Source organism: Opisthocomus hoazin, chromosome 4, assembly GCF_030867145.1.
Source record: "Opisthocomus hoazin isolate bOpiHoa1 chromosome 4, bOpiHoa1.hap1, whole genome shotgun sequence".
Lineage (NCBI taxonomy): Eukaryota > Metazoa > Chordata > Aves > Opisthocomiformes > Opisthocomidae > Opisthocomus > Opisthocomus hoazin.
Window position 1 is genome coordinate 28,279,465 of NC_134417.1, and position 16,369 is coordinate 28,295,833.

Here is a 16,369-nt window from a genome sequence, read left to right on the forward strand (position 1 = left end):
CTTCCTTTCTCCCAGAGTCAATTAGCAGATACCGAGTGAGTAAATCAGCAGACAGGCACGCAGTGGAAGAGGCGCGTGGCAGGTCTGCAGCCAGGTAGCTGTGCCACCGCGTGCTTCCCCTGGCCCAGCCTGCTGGGTGCCTGCATTCTTCCGCAGCACTGCCCGTGGGGAGAGCTGCAGCCGAGCAGGGAGAGCACTCTGTAGTTGGTGGTCTGAGCAGCAGGTTACACAAAACAGCAGTTGTGAAATACTTCGTAGAACTTAATCAGCCCCCAGCTCATCTGCCCTGAAGCCAGCTAGGAGCCATCAGAAAGCCCCTAGGCATACAACACCAAGACTCATATTTACACATCAATTATAAGCTTACTCAGTTTAAAGTGGTGATATTTCTTTGAAGAGCTTTAGCTAAGTGCGCATTATTCACTCAGTATGTGTTGAGATCTGCAAGTACCTGTTGTGCATGACAGCGGACACTTCACATTGTCACCTGTGTTCACTGGTGGGAAAACAAATGCTATGGAACGAGATGTCACAGGCAGAAGCCAGCCACCAAGAACTGCAGATTACACTGAGGGCTGGGAAGTATGTGAATAATTTAATTACTTCAACTGGTTGTTCTAATGGATGTAGCAGGCTGGAAAGCCCATTTGTTTCATCTCTGCTGAAATCGATAAGACAGAGTATATATAGATTTTTTTGTTTAATTTTTTTTAAATACTGATTGTATTGTAGACAGAAAGGATGGTTACTATTGATATTTTTGCAGGTACAGAATTATCCACCCAGGGATATTGACTTGTGATGTTTTCAGCCAGCTCTTGTGCCAAATGTGTCAGCGTATAAGCTCTTTAAAAACTGCCAGTGGAGGAACAAAGACACTAAGGCTGGCAATTCCTGCAAGTTAACTGCAGGAAACATCCACAGTGCAAGACCTTTAGATTCCAAAACTGAACCATGCAAGTGATTTCCAATATAGTCAACTTTATTTCAGCACTAAACACAGCAAGCTAAATTATGTACATTATTGGCGTATCACAGCAGGGAAAAGAAATCTGTGCTCAATTAGCATCTAGCCATATGAGCCAAAAGGATAAGGAGCTCTCAGTTACATTGTTAATTACCTCTTGATGAGAAGGGAATTAAAGAAACTCTCACTTGAAGCTATAGTTAGTGTTACAAAAGATGCAATATTGAAATTGGAAACTTTATTAAGTAATAGGTGCTTATGAAAAAAGGGTTCTTTTGAGACTTGAATGTTTTTATCATAGCTATTTACTGTATGCTGTAATAATTTAGAATAATTTGAATCCTTCAATGTGTGTGTTAAAAGGCAGCAGAAGGAAGAAATTTGAGAACAGTCTAGGCAAAATTTTCAGCTTCATGGATGAATTTGTTACATTTTCTGCATGGGGGAGAAGCATAGGTAGGTGTAAGCAATGCACTGTACATTTAGATCCTACTGTGTGTTGCGGTTAAATATGATACGATCCGTTAGAATTTCGGCAGGACCAGTGCCAGTGTACTGGAGACAGTGGAGCAATGTTGTCCTCTCACACCAGGAGGGAGCAGAGGAGGGAAGCTGCAGAATACACAGTGGCCTGCAACGGACTGGCCGGTTTGCAGAAATCCGTTATCTTCAGGCTTGGATTTGTCTGCTAGTCAGCAGATAAATGTGCTCTGTTGGATCCTTGGCAAGATGTGGAGTGAGGTCAGGGCACAGGTGCTTGCTTTGTGTTGGCTTTCCTTCTCCGCACGTAGGGAAACACTCGATGTACCGCCCAGGGTTTTCTGCTGTCAAACCCCCGGGCATCATTCTGTGTCCTTGTCAGATGCTGGTCCTGTGCTGTAAACCTGCTGCGGCTCACCCACTCTCTGGGCGTTAATTGCAGTAACGAGAATTTATAGAGCCGCCCCATAAACTGACATAGCTGTGCTTGATTCTGTCCCAACAGAAAGCTGTGAAGGCGGCACCCAAATACCATAGTGCCTCGGATGATGAAGAAAGCCAGCAGCACTCTTCGGGGAAGGAAACGGGGCAGCTCCACAGGTGAGCTGTGAATCTCCACAGTTTTAAAGCTAGAGGTGTGTTACTACTACCAGTGTTTGTATGTCACTGCCTCAGGGAAGTCTGTTCTTAAGAGCAGGTCGGTTACGACACTGCTGTTGGGGCATATTTTGCTGTGGTTGCTGTAGCCTGATATTTTGATTCTGTAGGTTTTCATAGGTTGGAAATAGCAATTACCATTAAACTGAAAAGAAGCATGATAGTAATGCTCTTCTAATGGAAAAACGCGAATCTACATTTTGCATGCTGTAAATAGTGCTCAAAGAAAACTGTTTAGGCTAAATAAGGGTACATCGCAGCCCAGCCAACTTTATTACATCTGAGAACGTAAAGAAAAAGCAATCAGAAAAGAATGAGAATGCATTTGTTGTCACTGAAATGTTCCTTTTTCAGATACAGCTCAAAGCTGTCTGCCTTGTTTTTGTGGAGCAGAGCCATGGTGCAGCTATTTCATTATGTTTTAAATGAAACATTTTGTTTGTGTAGTGTGACTATAGAGGTGCAAGGGGAACAGACATCTTGGAGCCCTCTCGAAGGAGGAGTGTCACACGTGGTTCCCTGTTCACAGATGTTTATTTCCTTATTGATGAAAAGAACAGAAAGGGGGATTGAAATATGCTTTACATATTGAATAATTCCTGATTTGTTTCATATATTAAATATAACTCAGCAGACTGACTCGTCGAAGGAAAACGGTGAAGCTGTGCCGAGCTCTGTCTGACCTGGTGGTGTACACGAACTCTGTGGCAGCCCAGGACTTATTGGATGACGGTAAGGCTGCTGGCACGAGACTTACACATGCCTTATGCACTTTTCTGTTTGGATTGGAAACATGCCTGTGTTCTTAAGGTTTCCCTTGTTTTTCAGAGATGTTTTAAAAGCAGAGTAGTTCACTGCCTGTTCATTTTACTTAAAAGATGGTGAAAGAGTGAAGCACCACCTTTTCCTTCCCTAGGAAATCTTTCCCATGGTTTCTTATGCCATTCATGTTTTAGTAGCAATTTTAGAAATGAAGGTTTTTTCAGAGAACCCTTTTCTGGTTTCACAGTTTTATGGAACTTGTTATCATCTTTTAACATTAACAATTTTAAGTAGCACTTAGAAACCTGATAGATTTGCATTGAGGTAAATAGATGTGTTAGCTGTTCAGAGAGTCTGCAGCTGTTTCACTGGACGTGTGAGAGGCAAAATGGAAATCGAGGAAGCTGCAGAGAGGTTTGTGGGAAGGTCACCCAATGTATGTGAACAAACTGTGTGTGAAATTCTGTAATTACTATTAAATTCATTCCTAATTTAATAAAATATAATGGGAGAAATTAAGGAGGGTGAAAGCACTGTGGAGAAGTCTGGAAACTTGAGCATAGAACAAAAGACCCTCCTGGAAGGGGAAGCTGGTGCCCTTCAGTTACACAATGTACATGATTTGCATGTGATACGACGACAATCTGTCATTGTGACTCTGGACTAATGATGCTTCATTTGATTAACACCAGTGCACCTGAGCTCAGGCCCCTGTCTCCTGAGATCGCTTTGTAACGCGTTTGTGGGTTTAACAATACACACAGGATCGACAGGGAATGTGCTGTCGTTCAGTGAAACAAGAGCCCACCAAGCAGTGCAGCAGAAGGCCGAACAGTTTATGCTTTACAACCAGAAGCAGCTTACAAGGGTCTACCCATCAGCCTATCGGATCGACTCCAGCAATTTCAATCCTCTGCCTTACTGGAATGTTGGTTGCCAGTTGGGTAGGTGTTGCATGAAGAACTTGCTTCCCGCATCTTCTGTATGTGCTAAGTAAATATCTTACACCTAAGTCTTCTCTTTCAACAGTGGCGCTAAACTACCAATCTGAGGGACGTGTGATGCAATTAAATGATGCAAAATTTAGGGTAAACGGCAACTGTGGTTATGTCCTCAAACCTCAGCAGATGTGCAAAGGTAATGTCTCACTAAACATTTATTACTGTGTCAAGCCTTTCGGCCTGCATGGTGAAGTTGCCAAGACACAAGAAAGAAAAATACGAACATATGTAGAATCTTTCAAATTTCCCTAAATTCATAAGGTTATTTTACTTCAGAATTCATGTATTTTTGTCCTCAAAAAATGGTGTCTAACTCCCACACTAAGTACCAGCATACAATCTCTTGCTGCTGTTACAGATATACTTTGAGAATTCCATCTTAATATGTGTTTAAAAACAGAAAAGGGCATCCTAGGATAGCCAACTGCAAGCAAGGAGGAGGTATGTAGTGGCCCAGGACTAAGTATCCAGGACTTAGTCCAGCTCTCAAGCAAGTCTGTGGAATTTTGTTCCCTTTAAAAGGGATAGGTTCAGTCCTCAAAACGCCTTTAGAACGGGAGCCAGTGGTTTCAGTGTTACACAATGACAATCCTTCCATATTTTGAGGACTTAGGATCTGATTGTGCCCCCAAATCTCAAAGTACTTTTCTTAATGTGGCCATAAGTAGTAGAGGCATTGATTGAAAGGTGCTTGAGAAATGGTAGAGGGAGTTTCGGTGCTTGGAGCAGGCACTGTTGCTGCAGGAAGCAGCCTACTCAACCCTAGTTGCTTGCCCTCATTAATATCTGGGCAGCTTGCAAGAACTGTGATCAGAGTGCTGATCTGGGTTATAACTATTGTTTTTTTCAGAGCTACTATTTTACAGAAGAAAGTTTTTTTCCAAAGGCGTCTTAATCTTGCAAAACCCTACTGTTAAAGGGGTCCTTTCTTTCTTGCAACTGTGTAAACAAGGGCTGCTCAGCTCAGTAAAGATTGTAAGGAAGTGAAATGGAATTCTAAAATTCATTAACAGCTGCTCCATACTAAGTTAGTTGCTTATGACTGAATTTTGGCTATGTATATGCATCTTGGAGGGTGATATTTATTCTGTGTATCTTTTTCCTTACACTTCCCATTACTTGCCATCTTTTAGGCACATTCAACCCCTACTCTGCTGATCCACTTCCTGCCAGTCCTAAAAAGCAGCTTATCCTGAAAGTCATCAGTGGCCAGCAGCTACCTAAGCCTCCTGACTCAATGTTAGGAGACAGGGGAGAGGTAAGATACTCTGATACCAGCAAATGCTTCCACGAGAGGTCCTGGAGTGACGTGGCGGCGTGTGACTCAAAGAAACTTCTCCTTATTTAAGCACACCCGATACATTTCAGATGTTGTCAAGCTTTTGGTCACTAAATACTATATTTTCCCACAGAGTCTGTATCCTACGCATGGTGTTTAAGAACTAATTTGTTTCGTATTGTGAACGTGACTTCACTTTTAGTGAGAATTAGTCATAGCTGGCCACAGCTCTTGAGACTACCAACCATACATTAACTTGCAGTTCATGAGGCCATTTCCCATGGCTGTGCTGCTTGAAAATCCATGCAAATCAAAGGTTTTTAAATTCTCATATGAATTTAAATTAACTCTCTGCATGATTTTCCTTAAAAAATGACCTTCGCTTATATCATTGGCTTGCTTTTAAAATACTTTGTTTTTAAAAAATAGATAATAGATCCCTTTGTCGAGGTGGAAATTATTGGGTTACCTGTTGACTGCTGTAAAGATCAAACCAGGGTGGTTGACGACAATGGTAAGATAATGTAGCTGATCTCCTCCTCTTAGAGTAAAATATTAAGTAATTATAAATGATTCAGTATCTGTTATTACTTTCTAAATTGCAAAACTTTTTCCCTGATGAAATCAGATGAATGTATTTTAACATATTAATTCTGCTTTCTAGACAGAATTTCTGTTGTAGGGAGACAGACAAACAAGAGGTGAACGATGAGAACACAGTGTCTTTTTCCTGGATTATTCTTAAATCTCCTTTATGCAGAAGCTCCAAATATTTTTTTATTTATTTATGTGAAATACACGTATAACTTCAATTTAAATGAACACAAATCACGTCCTAGGCAGGTTCACTGCCACCTCGGTGTTCGTGGGAAGGAGGTGAAGAGCAGAATGGGACAGCCTCTTGTGGCAGAAGTGGCTATCAGTTCTCATAGGCAGCTGCAAAACCCTGGGGAAAAAAGGAAGTAGTTCCTCTTTATTTTGGTCTGTCATTAGCCTGCCATAGTTTTGCAAAACAACAGCTTGCCTCGGTATCCCTGCCAGCTACCTGAGCAGAACCATTTTGTTTGTAAAAGCAGTCCAAGAGATAGATCTCTCACTTTCATTAAAGGAGATCGAGAGTGTCTAGATCTAGATAAGCAATAAGTGATGAGTATTCATTTGTGTATTTGGTGGTCTTATTTCTTGTGCCTCTTGCTATGTATCATGAAAGTTGAGGCTCGTGCTGGCAAAGGACTTGCTTCCCCAAATTTCTGTTCTGTGTGTTTTACAGGGTTTAATCCTGTTTGGGAGGAAACGCTCACTTTTACCATCCACATGCCCGAAATGGCTTTGGTGCGATTTCTTGTCTGGGACCATGACCCTATTGGGCGAGACTTTGTTGGACAAAGAACTCTGGCCTTCAGCAGTCTTGTGCCTGGTTAGTCCCACTTGTTTGCCTTGCCTTGGAGATTCAACTAGAGAGCAAACGCCTTTCAGCTGAAAGTTTAAGATGAGGTTATCAGCATAGGATGTGTGCTTATATCTCTGAGGCCGCGGGTATGAGCTTGGACAATTCTCCTGGTATCCGAGGGTGGTATATTCACCATTACTTGAAGGAGTTTGGACATTTGTGCTTTTGGAAATTACTACTGGTGTCTTATTTATAACTTGGAGGCAGTTTGTGCTGGGGGACTTGGAAAACCTGTGAGAACATGAGATAAGTTCTGCTAAAGGATTAAGGTGACTTACTGTATATATTTCACTTTGGTAGACAGCCATTGCCAGTTGTGCAATAAGTGCAAACTGTTGATCATTAGTGGTGCAATATTTTTGTTTTACTAGGTTATCGTCATGTGTATTTAGAAGGGCTGACAGAAGCATCCATATTTGTTCATATAACCATTAATGAGATCTATGGAAAGGTAGGTATATCTGGAAATTTACATATTTTATAACTTTTTTGTTTTCATTCTTTTGATAAAAATGGATTTAAATGTACCACAGAACCTCACAGGATTCTTGTGATTTCTAAATGATTTTTACAAGTTAGGTTCATGGCATTTGGCACGTTGGATTAGCAATGTCTAGCACTCTCTGGCACTGATCAGTAATAAAGTTTAAACAAATTATTTTGATGATACAGCAATGAAAAAGCACAGTGTCTGATTCTCTGTTGTCCTCAACTTGATGTCTTCATTTATACTTGTATTTGTGTAGGTATCTACGTGCTGCTAAGCATCAGTGTGCTCAAGGAACCCAACTGGAGTCCCTTATTCGTAGTGTTTTCTCTGAGGAGCACTGAGCCAGGGCGCGTGTTCACAGCACACCCATGTCCAGTCAAACACTCGGCTCTCTCCAGCTGAGCTGCCCCCAAGCCAGCGCAGACAGGCTGCCGTCGGAGTGCTGAGGAGGCAGGAGGATGTAGCTCGTGGGGTGTGGGTGGGTTCCTTGCACGTGATCAGCAAGGAAAGCAGAACGTACTGTTGCTCTAGTCTTCGCATGCACGTACTTAGGAATGTTATTACTGTTAGCACCTAATAATTATCAGGTCTAGATACAGTAAGTACATTTCTTCAGAGTCTGAAACTAATTTTGTTTTAGAAGTGAATGTGGAGACTGTAACTGCACCAGAACATGGTATTTGACAAGCTATTTTTAGCAGCTAATTTAAGCTTTAAATCTTTTACGTTTTAGTGCATACATTTTGCTTTTCTGCAAGATTACTGGTTTTAAAACATTTTAAAAATGAAAGTAAAAGCACCGTGCTTTTTCTCTGCATTTCTGCTTCAGCTGCCTTCATGAGCAGTTTACAAGAGGTCATTGTAGACTGCACAAAGAAATTAAGGCCATATTCAAGAGGATGCTAAAATAAAAAAGCCCTTTGTATTCATAAAAAAAAACACCAAAAAAAATCCCACACACATAAAAACCACAACCAAAAAACCCCAACTTTACGAAGGGTATAGGCAGTTAGCCGCCAGTCTTTCTCCTTTTTCAGAGTGGATGCGGAGAATGTTATGTCAAAGATGTAAAACCACGGTTCTGCAAGCACCCCAGGAAAGCTCAGTGGAACAGAGTTAGAAAATAACATGGATAAGGCCTGGGGGCTGAGATTTAGTATAGTCTAGAACCACACTTATTGCCACTACCTTTATGCTCAGTGATCTGATGGGATCACCGAATCATCGAATGATGGCTCACCTGGACGTCTGTCTCGCTCTCGGCATCCTTGTCTCAATGTACCCGTCTGCCCTTGCCTCCTGCCAGGGAGGGTGGTGGAAGGTGGTGGAGGGACCGGCACTGGCTGTACCAGACCTGCACGTGTTCTGTGCACAAAGAGAAGTTTTTGGTATTCAGGGTAGACTTCCTTACCGCTAAATCAGTGCAAAAAGAAAAGCAGTGGTAAAGAGCTTGGAATGCATCTGCAATATAATACCTAGATCTGTGCACATCTGGGTCCATCTGTGAAGTCACCTACTGTTCTGGTGACTGGCTGTAGGGGGGGAAGCCTGTTTGGCTGTTGCTCTTGGCTCACGTGCTCTTCAAAGAAGAAATACACTCAAGATAAATAGTAGAGCAGCTTCGCAGGGAAGACAAAAGAAGGAGGAAGGGGGGAAGGCCCACTGAGATTTGATCTGTGTATGACATAGTCTATTCCTCTCGTGCTTGCCTGAACGGTGGGCTGTATTATTGTTCCTAATGTATAAACAAAGGCTGAATGCCCACTTGCACCCTTATACGTGAGGAAATCTGGTGAAGTTTCTGAGAGAGACTAGCATTAGACTAATACGTAGTTTTAAATTATTTGCTGTGGAATGGTTATATTTACAGCTGATGTACCTTATTTGCTTGTATCACAGTCTTGAAAGCATTAGCCAAATATATTTGCATTTTTTTGCCTTTCAGTGGAGCCCTTTAATCCTCAATCCCAGTTACACAATATTGCACTTTCTAGGAGCCACAAAGGTAGACTTCATTAGCATGCACTTTGCACTTGCTGGGCACAGATTTTCCGAATGGTTCCTAATCGCATGACCTGCAACTACCAAGCTTACATCATTCTTCATTCAGACTCTGAAACATCTGAATATTGCTTTGATGAAGCCCATGCATAGAACTCCAAGTTAATGTGTAGCCTGTCACTGCGGTGCACTTCTTGCAGTCTTGTCATCTCTGATTAGGAGACTTTGAGCAAACCTCTCTCGTGATTGTGGCAGGCTGCCATCCTAATGAGGAGAAATATAGACATGCATGAATTCATGGAGACCTGTGCTGATAGTTCCTTGGTCAGAGTAGACGTGAGTTGCTTGGTGTGAATTTTTGCTTTGCTGCATTTTTAACTTTGTCTTCATCATTCATAAATAGTCTGAAAGCAGCCCTTTTCATTGTACTCATCATAGAACAGTCTGAACTCACTCGAAACTGTGGTTGTTCTTGTCCTTTCAGAATAAGCAGCTGATAGGACTCAGAGGGTTGTTTAACAAGAACCCTAAGCACAGTTCTGCTGAAACCAGCGGCCACTCTGTACGGAAGCGATCTATTGGGGATCGAATTCTCCGGCGCACAGCCAGTGCACCAGCAAAAGGTAGAAAGAAAAGTAAGATGGGTTTTCTGGAAGCTACTGAAATTAAAGACAGCGCATCTGAACCAACAGACCTGAAGGACAAAGAAGGAGTGGTAAGGCGTACCAGCCGGAGTTTGCAAGCACGTCCCGCTTCTATGCCCGTGGACAAATATCTCCTTGTAGGACTGCCATGCCCAGAAGATGAAACTGCCCAAGATGCCAAAGGAAAAGAAAGCACATCTGGTAAGATGCTTCCAAAATCACTATTAAAAGGCTTAGTTCTGCGGTCCCTACACAAGGAGTTTTATTCAACTCAAAAATTTGAGTTACTGGGCAAAATTATGCATGCTTAAGATTGTAGTATTTTAACAGCTCCTTAAACTCTTCGATAGGTGACACAGTGGAAAGCTGTCTGCTCTGCAAACTAGGCAAATGTATTGCAATAATTTCGGGAAGTGCTCTTAAAAGGACACTTGCCGGATTTCTTTTTGTAATTTAAGAACCACACTTCATCAATTTCTGGTTTGCTACTGCCTGTTTACTTTTGAAAATGGAGCTGCTGGCTTGGTGGGTTTCCTCTCTCCATTTTCAAGGAGGAGGAACAGCGTGCAGTGTATGGTTTTGGGAATAGTGTGTGTAAAGACTAGCGCAGACTTTGAAACAGATGTAAAAGTAGGCCAAACTTTGTATCTATCAGTCTTTTGATATTCTCCGAAATTAAATCAAGTAACCTAGGTTATATGTAAAGCGTGTCTTAGGATAAAATCTTGGTCTTACATTATTGATACACAATACAATTTAATTCTTAAAATAGCTCTTATGTAAGTGTCTTCAGCAATAATAGTCCTGGTTTTGAAACCCAGTTATTCCCATGACTACAGGAAAGTTAGTGTTTGACCCCTAATAGTGATTTACTGGAATATTTCAATGAGCCTTGGAAGCTTTGAATACAACAGCTTGTAATTCATTAGACCTGCTGTCTAATTATCCCTAGTCCAGGGTGTCTGTACTGCTTTTTGGGGCCGTTGGTTGCTTGTTTGGGAAGAGTGTGTGCCCTCCTGCAGGCCGTCCCTGGGAGACGGCAGGGCGAGCTAGATGCTCGGCCGCTGCCAGTCCCGACAGCGCAGCGCTTCTGGCGTCAGGGCTCCGCTGGGCGGGCGCGGGGCGGCCAAAAGCACCGGCTGTCTGCCGTCCCAAGGTGCCCAGAGCACATCGAGACCCTCTCTTGGCCGGGGGTGACGGAAACACTGCTCTGCTCAGAACAGTGTCAGCGAGCGAGCAGCAGCTTCCAGCAGCCACCGGAGCCAGCCTGGAATAGAACTCCCAGGCACAGATCAGAGTGTGTTGCTGAGCCGCCGTTGTTCTCCTTGCCTGTATTGGCGGCTTTGAAGGAACAGATAACCTGGACATCACCTTGTGAAAGAAGTTACTGAGGAGAAAAAACAGCAAGCAAAATGAAACCAATTTTTTTTTTTTTTCCTACCACTCTAAGAAGAAACTGTAGACAGAAAAAAAGGTATTCCTAGTAAAGGAAGTGAACTCTGAAATGCTGTCTTCTAAATTGAAATATCCTCTAGATAAGCCTGTGAAGATGATACAGCTCAGCCGTTCTTCACAACAGATGTAATAATTTCTTAGGTATTTCTTCCTAAAGATGCTACAGACAAAGACACAAAATTCTTTCAGAAGAAACTTCTACTTTTTGGAGGTCACAGGTATTCACTTATAGCAAAATAACCTTTGCAGAAAATGCAGGCCCTGGTGAGATGGCCTAAAAAGCTATCACAGGGAATGAATTCTGACCTTTCTAACTACAAGGGGACTAGATCCTCTCTACTGGGGCTTCTGTAAGGTTTGCTCTGTAACCCCTGGGGAGGAGGACTGGCCACCTTAGACATAAAGTAGTGAGGCATGAAGAAGATGAAACTCCAGATGGAGTCCTCCCCTTTCCTCGAGGGACCTTCCCCCTGCTCTGTGCCGCAGGGCCATCCAGGGCTTAGCGGTGGACACAGAGAAAAGCAGCTCGGGCCCTGTTTGTTGTGGAAGCACTGACCTCGCATCGTGCTGAGAGGAGGTACGACGCAGGCTTGTGCGCATACAGGAATAGGCTTGGGTATTCTCAGAAAGTAAGCTCAGCCTAAATATTTCAGAATGGGAAGCGGCTTCACTGTCAGGGAGGTCCTAGTCAGATTAAATGTTCATTATCACAGGATGCCGTGAAGAATGGAAAGGGCTGGCTGTCCAACAGATCTTTCTTGCTAAAATATTACGGCTAAGCATACCTCTACTGTTCTAATTGGAATTACACGAAGTGGACAGCTTGTTGTCCACTTTCTCCCCTGTTCTTTATAGAAAAAAAAAAAAAATCTACAAATCAAAGAAATTTACGTCTCTTCCATACGTACCTAGGAGCACTGGAAAGCTTGAGGAACTTTTTGGGTTTCGGAGATCAGCCTTTTAGTGTCATGTTCATTAAAAATAGTTCTTACTCTACTGAGCGGCATTCAGTCACTGTTAATGAATGATGAGGACTTCTCTTGTTTCTCCCAAGGGTACCTGATTTTTAGCAAATGTTAGAAACAGTATATATTATGCCAAGCTTACATCTGTAGCTTGATTAAAAGCTCCCTGCTTAATTAAAAGCTCCAAAGGAGTGAGTCACGGGGCTCAGATTTGGCTTATAAACACAAGTAAGAAGACTTGGTGGAGAAAATATCAAGTGTATATTTTTTATGGAATTAAAAATCGTGCTTTCATTAATGCAGTATGCTGGTAGAAGATCAAAAATTAAATCCTTAAATTGTAACATTTTACAATAACTACAGGTAAAATACAGTCTGGAGTCCATCTACTTGATGTTTTTTACTTGGCTTTTTTTAAGCATGCATCTTGTTTCCAACTGTTATGTTTTTTAACAGAGCTGTTTTGTTCTGTCTTTATTGCCATGCTTCTTTATAGTACAAATCTGAATAGGAACACAGCTGAAGGTAATACCACGTGCAAGCTATGATATGGTACCTCATTAACATTATTTGCAACAAATATTACATCATGTGTTTGATGTAATAAACGTTCAAAGGAAGTTTCAACGAAGTGCCTGCAGTTATATTTTTCCATTTATTCATATCACTCAGATAATTTGTACTAAACCTGCACAACCCCATAATTGAGTTCTGTCACAACTGTACCTAATTTTGCGTTCTCCATTTGTCTGTCTGAGGACAAAATAGTTGTTAATATGCAGAACACAATATTGTATGCAACTAATATGTTTCTTATTTAATTTAGCCAACAGTGAGGACAATACAAATGAGAAGGAAACAAACCTGAAACAAACTGTTTTTCCATGTTCTGAGAACAAAGCGAATACTTCAAACTTGATATCTCAGTTTAAGAAGGAGAATGACCAGAAGGAGACGACAGTTGACTCTTTAGTACCACCTCTACAGAAGCAACTTGAAAATTCAGTTTCTGCAAGTGGTGTAGCTGAAACAAATCACCTCATAGACTATCAGGAAAATAATCTTTCTGATGAAACTGTCCCTCGAATGCAGGACTCTGATTCCGAACGTTCTACAGAAATAAAAGATGACAAAAACTGTGCAGAAAACAAAAAGGAAGGTGACACAAAAGGGTCTAAGGAGCAGAAAGTAACCCTTGTGGGGACTTCCCTTGGTCAAAACGTAGAGATGGAAAATCACAAATGTGACATCATCAAGAAAAGCACTGCAGCACCTCTTTCTTTGGCAGATGTATCTTCTACCGTTTGCTCTGATGTTCCTGATTTGCACTCCACTTTAACCATGCAAGACAGTGACATTTCTCGCCTGATAGATGAAGTTTCTCTAGAGAATGAGAGTGAGATGGATAGTGCTGTCTCAGCTCTGATCGGACAGTTTGATGTCACATATGACCAAACTAATCTTGCTGCAGTCTCCAGCCTCCACGGCACTAGCAGGCAGACCTTCAGTGTGATGGCTACACACCCACACATGCTTACTGCGGATCTTAACAGTCCCTTTAAGCACAACTTTCCTACCACAAAATCCATCAAATCGCCGTTATTCTCAACTCCAGATACTACCACGTTCTGCAGCCCTGAGACTGCAGAGTATTCCATGTACGCGGTTGTCCATGAGGCAACTCTTACACCAGCTTCCGAATGTAAGACCCCCAGGGAATTTCTTTGCAAGAAAAAGTTACACAGTATAGAAAATAACTTGTCTAACTGCCCTTGTCCTTCACCTCTCTCTTTGCTAAATGCACATCCCAGAAGGAAATGTGGAACAAGCTGGGGAGCGCCGCAGTCTGCCAGTTCTTGTGCTTCCAATAGCCTCATCTTTGAGGAGACGCTTGTTGACCCTCCCACTGGTGAAAATTCAGAAAGCAGTAGCCTTGTAGAAGTAGATGGGGATTCTCAAGATCTCCTGGTAACTGCGTGTGAGTACAAAAGGGAAGACATGAGCCAGTTGGCTTCCCCTTTGAAACTGAGGCAAAAGCAGGATGCTGGGCATGGTGGTGAGAGGACCTCTGGGAATCGTGCAACTGCTGAGCTCTGTGCTGCTGCCCTGGACTGCTCGGGTAACTTCAGGACTGCAGGGAGTCAGCTCCCTTTTCCAGCATGTGAAAATGTTGGCTTTTTATATCATCATCGTGCAGATAAGCAGAAGAATGTATTGTGTACCTCCAAGAGATCCCAGCTCAGCTTACACTCACCGGTGCTCCAAAGTGCTTTGGCTTTCCCACCTCCTTCAGCCATCAAGCAGACTAGCCCTTGCAAATCCAAGAGTCTTGGGGACTTGACATCAGAGGACATTTCCTGCAATTTTGAAAGTAAGTATCAGTACATAAGTAGAAGCTTTATCTCATCGGGCATGAGAGACAGGAAACTTGCTGCAATGAAGAACGAGAGACCTCATTCTGCGGATGCTCTGACGGAGCAGCTGAGGAGGCTGGTGTCCCTGGACCAGGAGGACAGCCATCAAACGCTGTACGCCATGCAGATTGATGAAGACTGCCCAAAAGCGCTGGTCAGAAAGCTGTCATCCAGAAGCCAGAGCAGAGTGCGGAACATCGCCAGCCGTGCCAAGGAGAGGCAGGAGGCTGCCAGCAAGCAAAAATCTTCGAACACAAGTAGCATAGCGGGGGTTGTCCTTCGGAACAAGCCTGCAGCATCTCCCCACGTTATCAACAGGCACTCCACAGGCTCGTACATAGCCAGGTACCTGAACGGCTTCCCTGGCGAGGACGGGGAGGGCCGAGGCATACCGGAGGGTGCGTGCGCTGCTTTGCACTACGGCTGTAGCGACCAGTTGTATGCACACGATTCTGTTCTGCAGCTGGAACCCAACAGTGATGATCAGCCTGAAGTTTATTTCCTGCTGAGACTGTAGATTGTATAAATGTACATCTTTAATGTTTACAAATTACTTCATTGAAATGAAGGATTTTTAGCAAGAAGTACTGTTTTGGGGGTTTAAATTATTTAGAAATGCAATTTCATTCTAGTGATTCAGTCGTGATTCAACGTGCCCTTTTCTGTCGAAGCTTATGTAAATAGAAACCATGTTCCATCCTTATGTATGTATTACTTTGATTTAGAAATTATACCGTGAAAAAGTCTGGGGACTTATTTGCATGCAGTAAGCATTTTGTATTTGTAATGCATGTCATTTTAAAGTCGAGCACATCTGTGCTCAAAAGCCTAACACTGCAACGAATACAATGGTATTCTGTTTTCCTGATGTCCTATCCTGCTGTTTGGAAACACATTTTCAGTGATCACTTCTGGCCTTGCGTGCCAATTCTGCTACGGCGTAGTGCTTTCTGGGGTTAGACTGCTGAACCAGGACTCGTTCTGCCCCACCAGTGGCAGTCTCCAAAGGAGGCCCTTCATTAGCAGCACTGTGTTCATTCTGACGTGTACTAAATCATTAGTATTAATTTTACAGGTTTCCATGTGTGAACTATGATTCTACAGCAAACAGTTTGTAGAATTAGGGTTAGTCCAAATTTGTGAGTAATGTGTAGACCTGTCTTCTGCCCACTCTGTGGAGTATAGCAGTCGTCTTCATTTTTGGTCACCGTGTTGAACGCTCATTTCAGGACAGAGTGCAGTGTGGGAGCAATTCTGCATTTATGAATGGAAAACACCTCATTTCTTTATGTTTTGTTATGTATTTTTGTTATTGGTTGTGGGTGTAGCTTTGGTACAGTAGCAGTTCTGTTTCCTGTATATTTGTAATTTTATTGCTGAATTGTTGACAGTCAGTGGAATATTTAAAGCTGTCATGGTAGAGTAACTATTTTGACTGTCCATCTTCATCTTTTTCTATGAATGCTGAAAGTGAATTGAGTGAGTAACCTTGAGCACCTGAAGCTTCCCTGTAGGGAACAACATAGCTTTATTTTAGTTTTAAGATATTCTTTGCCTTTGCTGTAAGTTTTTTCTTATATGTAAAAGATGTACCTTTTACCTTTTTCTTTTGTAATGCAGAGTATTATTATTCTTGAAAACATCATTAAAATAGATTTTTAAGCACTTGGTTACATGTTTACTGAAACTAGCAAATTCAGTAATGCTTAAACTAACACTACTTAGTGCTAGAAATCTGCAGCTGAGCTCTTTTCTGGATAGGAATTTGTGTTTATTGAGTGAGTCTAACTGCCTTCATATTCCC

At 42.3% G+C, this 16,369-nt stretch overlaps 1 protein-coding gene across 5 annotated transcripts in view; it reads left to right on the plus strand.

Annotated features, from left to right (window-relative positions):
- The window catches only part of PLCH1 (phospholipase C eta 1), an 82,500-nt gene extending 66,377 nt beyond the window's left edge, over positions 1-16,123 (plus strand). For 4 of the 5 annotated variants that reach the window (XM_075418433.1, XM_075418436.1, XM_075418435.1 and 1 more), the window contains 10 exons: positions 1,953-2,047; positions 2,736-2,836; positions 3,631-3,810; positions 3,896-4,003; positions 5,001-5,125; positions 5,576-5,660; positions 6,417-6,563; positions 6,968-7,047; positions 9,572-9,932; positions 12,978-16,123. In XM_075418433.1, coding sequence (XP_075274548.1) covers positions 1,953-2,047; positions 2,736-2,836; positions 3,631-3,810; positions 3,896-4,003; positions 5,001-5,125; positions 5,576-5,660; positions 6,417-6,563; positions 6,968-7,047; positions 9,572-9,932; positions 12,978-15,082 — 3,387 coding nt within the window. In that variant the 3' untranslated portion in view covers positions 15,083-16,123. The remainder of the gene's footprint in view (positions 1-1,952; positions 2,048-2,735; positions 2,837-3,630; positions 3,811-3,895; positions 4,004-5,000; positions 5,126-5,575; positions 5,661-6,416; positions 6,564-6,967; positions 7,048-9,571; positions 9,933-12,977) is intronic. The other variant, XM_075418434.1, reaches the window with a different exon arrangement.
- Positions 16,124-16,369: the final 246 nt, after the last annotated feature.